This window comes from Gastrolobium bilobum, unplaced genomic scaffold, assembly GCF_033153095.1.
Source record: "Gastrolobium bilobum isolate Gb01-03AN ecotype WA unplaced genomic scaffold, APGP_CSIRO_Gbil_v1 utg14103, whole genome shotgun sequence".
Classification (NCBI taxonomy): domain Eukaryota; kingdom Viridiplantae; phylum Streptophyta; class Magnoliopsida; order Fabales; family Fabaceae; genus Gastrolobium; species Gastrolobium bilobum.
In genome coordinates, this window is record NW_026895487.1 from 49,080 (window position 1) to 57,749 (window position 8,670).

The 8,670-nt window shown below is 39.1% G+C and overlaps 1 protein-coding gene across 1 annotated transcript; it reads right to left on the reverse strand.

Annotated features, from left to right (window-relative positions):
- Window positions 1–246: 246 nt before the first annotated feature.
- LOC133313792 (putative disease resistance protein At1g50180) lies at window positions 247–8,329 on the reverse strand. The gene is made up of 2 exons (XM_061515202.1): window positions 7,285–8,329; window positions 247–1,970 (listed from the first exon to the last, which is right to left on the reverse strand). The coding sequence occupies exons 1-2, from the start codon at window positions 8,327–8,329 to the stop codon at window positions 247–249; spliced, it is 2,769 nt and encodes a 922-aa protein (XP_061371186.1).
- Between the last annotated feature and the right edge of the window lie 341 nt (window positions 8,330–8,670).

The following is an 8,670-nucleotide window of genomic DNA, read 5'->3' on the forward strand; positions in this document are numbered from 1 at the left end:
ATCATTTTCTATACTAGAGATTTGTTATTGGGCTTAATTGAAGTCGACCTTTTTTGGAGATCAAATTGATATCACTTACTGTGATTGTATCACTTACTATGATTGGGTGATTAAACTAATGTCAATGTGTTTTTAAAAGACCAAAGGAATAATACCAGTATCTTAAAAACTAAAATAAAAATTGGGCTTACTTTTATTTCTAGTATGAGCCTATCCACCAAAGATCCACAAACTTGCCATTACAACCTAATAGTCACAATAACTAAATACCACGGTTGGCACATGTTGAACTTTGTAATGATCCTCTCCTCTTTTTTCAAGTTTACTTCTGAATGCTGCAAACATTGATCTGATCTCCAAATCCTGAAGAGTGGTGACAAACCTGAGCCCATCTGGAACCATTTCAAGATTAGTGCAACTTGCAATCTCAAGTTTGCTAAGACTAGGCATGGCTCCTTTAGCCAACTTCAACTCTTCAAGATTGGTCAAGTCACAGATAAGCAGAGACTTAAGCTGAGGGAAACCTTTGCTGGAACAAACTAGTTGCTTTCCCATGAATGAATCCAGTTGTAACTCAAGCAACCTTAAATTTGGAAGCTTCTCTAATGTTGTCATTGGATCTATAAGAAGTCCAGAACCCTGCAACTTTAGCTTGGCTAGCTTGGAAGAAATTTGGTGGGGTTCAGGAAAATTCATTATAGGCCCTTCTATGTGCAGCTTGTAAAGATTGGGACAGCCTGCTACAACTAGGACAATTGACATATTCTCAGAACTAACAAAAAACAATGACTCAAGGTGGCTAAATGTCACATCATGAGACTTGAAGATATCTCCAAATTTAGGATCATCTATCACCAATTTTCTTAAATTGGTTAATTTCATAAGATCTCTTACATCACACTTCTCTGCAGGGAAGTTAACCAAGGTCTGCAAGTTTGTCAGATTGGCTAGGTTCCATTTTTCAGTGCTATCTCCACAAGACTCTGGTAGATATAAATGTCTCAATTTGTCCATGTTCCCTATTACATTTGGTATTTGTACTGTTGAATTCCCTGTTAGAAGATCCAGGGTCTGCAAGCACCTCAAATTGCCTATTGATAAGGGCAGCTCATCAATTTTTGTATTTCTTAGACTCAGAAACCTTAGGTGGATCAAGTAGCCAATTTCTTTTGGCAACTTTCCTCTCTGACCCTGTATTCCTTCCAAGTTCAAGACTCGAAGTAACCTGCATTTGTTGAAAACCAGCTTCATCAAACCCCATTCACTTAGCCTAGCTATCTTTTCTTGGTAGCAAAGTAGAGACCTAAGATAGCGGTGGCTTTTCAAGTGTGAAGGGAAGAACCTATCAATATCTTGATCCAGATATAAGGCAATCCTGCGAACTTTACAAACATGCCTTGCTCTTGAGGCCGTAGATTCATCTACATTCCAGGAATTAATCACCTCAAGAAAGTTTTCTTGATATGCCTTAGATACGCAAAGGTCCCTCATGAGGTTGTGCATTTGAAAAGTTCTAATTCTTCCTGTTGAACTCTTTTCCACCACCTGAATCATACACCTTTCCACCAGTTCAGTCAAGTAACGTTGTGCCACATCCTCTAGAGCTTCCTCACATTCTCCTTCGTTCTGAGCCAATGATATAATACCTTCTGCCACCCATATTCTTATTAATTTCTTTGTTGGTATCTCTAAATTTTCTGGGAAATGGGCTAAGTGTAGAAAACATGGCTTCAATTGGTATGGCAATTCGTAATAGCTCAAAGCTAGCACCTCAGATACTCCCAATAGTTGTTCATGGCCTTTTGCTCTCCTCAAGTATGAGTTGATGTTCTGACGCACAGTGTCCCATTCATAGAATGTAGGCTTTGTTGCTAATAGTCCTCCAAGAACAATGATGGCCAATGGTAAACCTGCACATCTTCCAACCATTTCCCTTCCCAACTTCTCCATCTCTACTGTAATTTCGAAGCCTGTGCAAATCAAACAGAAATCATAATGGAAACTTGAAATTGAAGAATTCAAACTTAGAAAAACTGTAAAACATCCTCCATATTTTGGAAGAGGGTGTGGTTTCATTTCCACATGCAAATCCAATATTTTATTCTTTGGAATTTATTTAGAATATTCTTAAGAGGATAGGATAAAAGGAGGGGGAATGGGTGGAGTAGGATATGCATGTATTCAGTGAATATTGGGGACCTGAGGATCTCTTAGAGCCTAGTTGTGTTGGTTCTACGGGTGAGCTTAAGAGGGGTTTTTTAGTGTCTGATTAATCTTTGTGTTATGTTGCTATTTTAGTGTCTATTGGTGTTTGTAAGAGGCTCTGCCTCCATTGTTTGACAGCAATAAAGAGTTTAAATTTTGGGTTCCATCGGTACTAAACCACTCAAAGGTGACAAATATAATTTCATTGGACAAGTACCATAGTCATGCATGCTTGCATATAACCATATATGACATTGTTTAAAGCAAGGCAAAGAAACTTCACAGGAGAGAATTAAACAATTCATTGGCTTGTGGAAAATGAAGAACACGTAAAAGCCAAGGCATAAATAGGAAACAAACGAAATTCTGAAGTTCATATGCGGGAAAGTAAGTCAAATTCTAAAATTCAGTTGGGGAAACAACCTTCTATTTATATAATTATGTAGAAAATCAGAATCCAAACATGTTTCCGTTTTTATTTCCTATTAATTAGAATTGATTATGATTGATTAGGATTGATTGTGATTGATTAGAATTGATTGTGATTAGGATTAATTAGTCATCGCTTAGTCATTCTTAGCGATTCTTTCTTGTATAAATACTCACTCATGTAAATTATTCAAGATCAATATACAGAAACTTCTTTTCAATATGGTATCAGAGCGGGTTCGTTCCTACCCTCATTCAAATCTGAAATAACCATCCAAACACTTCCATCACCGTCAAACACCTCCTAAACACCTCCTTGAATCTGTCCAACACAGAAACCTAGTCTACTGACCTCCGATCAAGAAAGTGAGGTGACCATTCGACTCAGAAGGATCCGACGAGTCATCCGCCGCTGGACCCATCGCTGTCAACCGCCGCACGCGCCGTCACACGTGCGGCCAGTCTCCGGCGCGTGAGCTCCACGCGCCGCCTTCCCAACGTTTTTTTTTCCGCCGCGACTTGCACAGACCTTCTCGCCGGCTTCTCCCCTTCCTGTTCCAGAGGTCAGATCAAAAATTTACAAAACTTGATTTTTCATCAACGGTCAACCCTTCTCTTTCTATTCATGGCTTCCTCAAAACACTTCCACGGGAAACCTGCAAATTGGAAGCCCAAAGGACAAAATAAAGGTCGTGCATATCAGGTCTCTACTGATGACAAGGTTGATGAGCCTCATGCATCCTCTGACTCTGATGGTGTCTTTCTTAGCAAGACTCAGTTTGAACAACTTCAGAGACTTTTGACTCAACCTCCTAAGGCCACTAGTCATGTGGTCCAACAAGGTACAGCTTTCCATGTTGATAGTCAAAATCATTGGATCCTTGATTCTGGAGCCTCTGATCATATGACAGGTAATCTTGGCTTGTTTTGTTCATACACTCCATATTCTGAACCTTCTCGGGTCAAGATCGTCGATGGCAGTTTTTCCCAGATTGCGGGACACGGAACCATTAAACTTTCTGAGCTGATTACTTTGACATCAGTTCTTTATGCTCCTTCTCTGACTTGTAATCTCATTTCCATTAGCAAGCTCACCTCTGAGTTGCATTGCTTTGCTAAATTCTTTCCACATGGTTGTGTTTTTCAGGAACAGGACTCGGAGAGGATGGTGGACTTTACTACTTTGAGGAGGATGTGACTCATGAAGCTGTTTTCGTAGAAAAAAACTCTATGTTTCCTATTGATTCATGTAATGATGTTATGCTGTGGCATCGTAGGCTAGGCCATCCAAATTTTTTTTATCTTCAGAAGTTGTTGCCAAACTTATTTATTAATAAAAGTCCAAGTTTGTTTTCTTGTGATATTTGTCGACTTGCCAAGCATACTCGTGCTCATTATTCTTCTAAAGTTCACCATGACTCTTCCCCATTTTCCTTAATTCATAGTGACATATGGGGTCCAGCCCGTGTTAAAAATATTTCAGGTACTCGATGGTTCATTACCTTCATTGATGACCATTCTCGAGTCTGTTGGGTGTATTTTCTAAAGGATAAGTCCGATGCTGCATCCATGTTTAAAAAATTTCATGCCATGGTTCAAACCCAATTCCAAGTTGCTATACAAATTCTTCGTACAAATAATGGCAAAGAGTACTTTAACTCTATTCTTGGAGAATATCTTTCCTAACATGGCATCCTTCACCAAAGCTCGTGTCCTGAAACACCCCAACAAAACGGAGTTGCGGAAAGAAAAAACCGACATCTCCTTGAAGTTGCTTGGGCTCTTATGTTTACCACGATTGTTCCTAAATATCTTTGGGGAGAGGCAGTTCTCACTGCCTCGTATCTGATAAATCGAATGCCATCTCGCATTCTGAAATTTCAGTCTCCTCTTTCTAGTCTTGTTCGTATCTTCCCTTCCTTCCGAGGTGTCTCCTCCTTACCTCTCAAGTTATTTGGTTGCGTTGTATTTGTCCATATTCCATCCCATCAACGGTCTAAGCTTGATCCTAAGTCTCTCCAGTGTGTCTTTATTGGTTATTCTCCTACTCAAAGTGGCTATAAATGTTATTCACCCTCTCTTCTTAAGGTCTTTGTCTTTATGGATGTCACTTTTTTCTGAGAATGACCCTTTCTTCCCCTCGACTTCTCTTCAGGGGGAGATAGGAGTAGATGAAGATCAGTCATGGGAACCTACTGATGCCACGGTATTACCTCTACTTTTGGAAACAGGGGGAGCTACAGGATCCTCACCATCAGGAGCCTCCTCAAAATGGGGACAAGTTTATAGCAGCGAAAGCCTCCTCAAAGTGTGAATAACCCAGAGCCTCTACACTGTCAGGATTCTGAACCATGTTCTAGTTCCAGCACCCCAATACTTGAGTGTCATGGTGAAAATGATCTACACTTGCCCATTGCTCTCAGAAAAGGTACTTGATATTGTACTACTATCCTATTTCTAATCATATTTCATATGGAAAGTTGTCCCCAGGGTTTCGTGCTTTCAATACTATGTTGGATGGTACAAAGATACCGAGAAATATACATGAGGCTCTCAATGATAAAAAATGGAGGGATGCTGTCTTTGAAGAAATGAATGCTTTAGAAAGAAATGGAACTTGGGAGATAGTGACCCTACCCAAAGGAAAACAGGCAGTAGGATGCAAATGGGTGTTTACAATAAAATTCAATGCAGATAATAGCATCAACAGATACAAGGCAAGATTGGTTGCAAAGGGTCTCACTCAGACTCATGGGATAGATTATCAGGAGACTTTTGCTCCGGTTGCTAAAGTCAATACCATCCGAGTTCTCTTATCTCTTGCTGCCAATCTAGATTGGCCTCTGCAACAATTAGATGTGAAGAATGCATTCCTAAATGGTGACTTACATGAAGAAGTCTATATGGATCCTCCACCTGGTTTTGAAAAGGGAAATGGATCAGTGTGTAAACTAAAAAAGTCTCTATATGGATTGAAACAGTCTCCCAGAGAATGGTTCGACAAATTCACACAAGCAGTCAAAAGAAGAGGCTTCATTCAAGCACAGATTGATCATACTCTCTTCCACAAACACTCTAAGGATGGTAAAATTGCTATTCTTATTGTATACGTAGATGATATAATTCTTACAGGTGATGATATTGAAGAATTGAACACCTTGAAGAAATTTCTAGCAGCTCAATTTGAACTCAAAGACCTTGGCACTCTCAAATATTTCCTTGGTATGGAAGTTACTAGGAGCAAAACAGGTATCACTCTAACACAAAAGAAATATGTTCTAGATCTTTTGTTGGAAACAGGAATGTTAGGGTGTAAACCTGATGAGACACCTGTGGAACCTAATACCAAGTTGGGTATTGAAGATGGGAATGAGGTGGATAAAGAACAATATCAGCGATTGGTTGGTAAACTAATCTACTTATCTCATACGCGTCCTGACGTTGCCTTTGCGGTGAGTATGATTAGTCAATTCATGCACTCACCCAAGGAGAAGCATCTTAGTGCAGTCTATAGGGTGCTTAGATACCTCAAGAATACTCCAGGAAGAGGATTATTCTTTAAAAAAGGGTATAAAAGGACAATTGAAATCTACACTGATGCAGATTGGGCAGGCTCATCAGTAGACAGGAGATCTACCTCAGGCTATTGCACCTATGTGTGGGGAAATCTTGTTACTTGGAGAAGCAAAAAGCAAATAGTGGTTGCAAGAAGTAGTGTTGAAGCAGAATTTCGAGCTTTATCTCATAGAGTTTGTGAAGGAATCTGGTTTCAAGAGTTGAAGATTTCATATTCCCTACCAATAAAACTATATTGTGACAACAAGGCAGCTGTTAGCATTGCTCAAAATCCTGTGCATCATGATCGAACAAAGCACGTGGAAGTTGATCGTCACTTCATCAAAGAAAAATTAGATGATAGAAGTGTGCGTTTGATATATGTTCCAACCAAAGAACAAACGGGAGATATCCTTACCAAGGGCCTACACCGTCCAGCATTCGAAGACTTGATTGGCAAGTTGGGAATGATCAATATTTACCTCCCAACTTGAGGGGGAGTGTAGAAAATCAGAATCCAAACATGTTTCCGTTTTTATTTCCTATTAATTAGGATTGATTATGATTGATTAGGATTGATTGTGATTGATTAGAATTGATTGTGATTAGGATTGATTAGTCATCGCTTAGTCATTCTTAGCGATTCTTTCTTGTATAAATATTCACTCATGTAAATTATTCAATATCATTATACAGAAACTTCTTTTCAATAAATTCTTTGAGAGAAAGAAAAAATGGTATGTTGCTGCCACACACTGCAACATTCAGAGAAAATTTCTAGAGGTCATAAACAGGGTTTGACATCTATTTCTTTCTTCTTGAAAAAACGAGAACAAGAACTGGAATCTTTAACTAATTTGTTGTATCTCTTTTATGCTGACTTCTATGAACTAACACTACTTGAAACAATTAAATTGGGGTATTTTGATCTAAGAACCCCTTCCCTAGCTGCACCCTCCCTCAATTACTAAAAAGAAAGTCAACTTTGAAGCTATAGAATATTGAAATTAGCAAGTTAATCAACATGGTAAACAAATGAAATGTGAATAACATTGAGAGTGCATTTTAGGAATAGGGTAACGTAAATCTATATACCTGGATCATCATTTTTTGGAAACGCCTTCTTTTGGAACAACTCCCAGCTGTCATCTTCATTTAAACATCTTGGTTTATGAAGATAACAAGTAGGATCCATATGTAACGCAACATCAGTGTTTCGAGTAGTTAGCAATATTTTGCTATCAACTACTGATAATGATCTCCCACTTGGGAAAGCAGGACTGAGATTGTTCCAGGTATCTGCACTCCAAATATCATCAAGGACTACTAAGCATCTCTTCTCCACTAGAACTTGGTAAAGCATCCTTGCAAGTTCCTCATCTCTCATATTGACAAGTTCCTCTCTTAGCTCTTTGGAAGGAGCTATAAGCTTAAACAGAATTCCTTCCCACACATCCCTTGCTTGGCAATGCTGTGATATATAAGCCCAAGCCAAGCTTTCAAAATGGTGCCTGACATTAGTACTATGGTATACCTTTTTTGCTAATGTTGTTTTCCCTATACCCCCCATCCCACAAATGGCAACTACTTTGTAACCTTTATTGGGGTTGACCAAACATGACTCCATAACATTTACATCATTCTCCACACCAATTATGTCCTCTTCAATAACATGAGAGTAAGATCTCCTCAAAGCTCTCTGCCTCCCATGCATGGAATTTGAGGCTTCCCCTCTTTCAGGTCTTATGCCATAAGTTTGCAAAGACCTTGTGAGGCTAGATATCCTAGCTATGATATCATCAACCTGAGATCCCAATTGATGGGTTTCTATGAACTTTAAAGCATACCTTTTGATGAGGTTCAGCATACCACTCAAGTTTCTTCTTGATGCTCCTTTGAGTGCATATGTCTCAATTGCATCATCAGAATCATAAGCAGCTTCCCTGATTTCTGAAATCCAATTGCGGAGGCTTTCATCCTCGTCTTGCCTTCTATCTGCATCTTGCAAGTAAGACTGCATCCTCCTCAATTCAGTTCGCAGCTGCTGCACTTTGTCTTCCACCCCATTTAAGAACACTGCTTCTTGAATGAGCAAATCACCAAGACTCTGCACTATGAAGGTCACTATAGCTTGGGCCATCTTACAAGGCTATTCTTCTTTCAACCAAAAAATAAAAGTTTTTTCCTTGATTATCAACAACCCATTTGCTCTAACATCTAGATTCAATTCTCAAACTTATACACTGCTATCAATTTAGCAAAGGGAAGTGAATAAGCAAAGCAAAAGATGGGGTTGACTTTGACTTATTGTCATAGCAGACCAAACCCATAAAATCATTTTCCTTCCCACTTGTATCCATGTGCACTTTTAAAGTTCTAAGTTTGAACCATTTGGTTGTGGTCTTGTGGAATTTATAGTAGAAAAGGTAGTTTGATTTTTCAAAAAGGAACGTCCCAAGGACAAAGATGGACAACAAGTTG

Excerpts from the sequence above, each read along its gene's own strand:
- LOC133313792 (XM_061515202.1), bottom strand. The coding sequence starts at position 8,329 with ATGGCCCAAGCTATAGTGACCTTCATAGTGCAGAGTCTTGGTGATTTG. Across the intron at positions 1,971-7,284 it reads TCCAAAAAATGATGATCCAG|GCTTCGAAATTACAGTAGAG; the intron begins GTATATAGATTT and ends TGATTTGCACAG.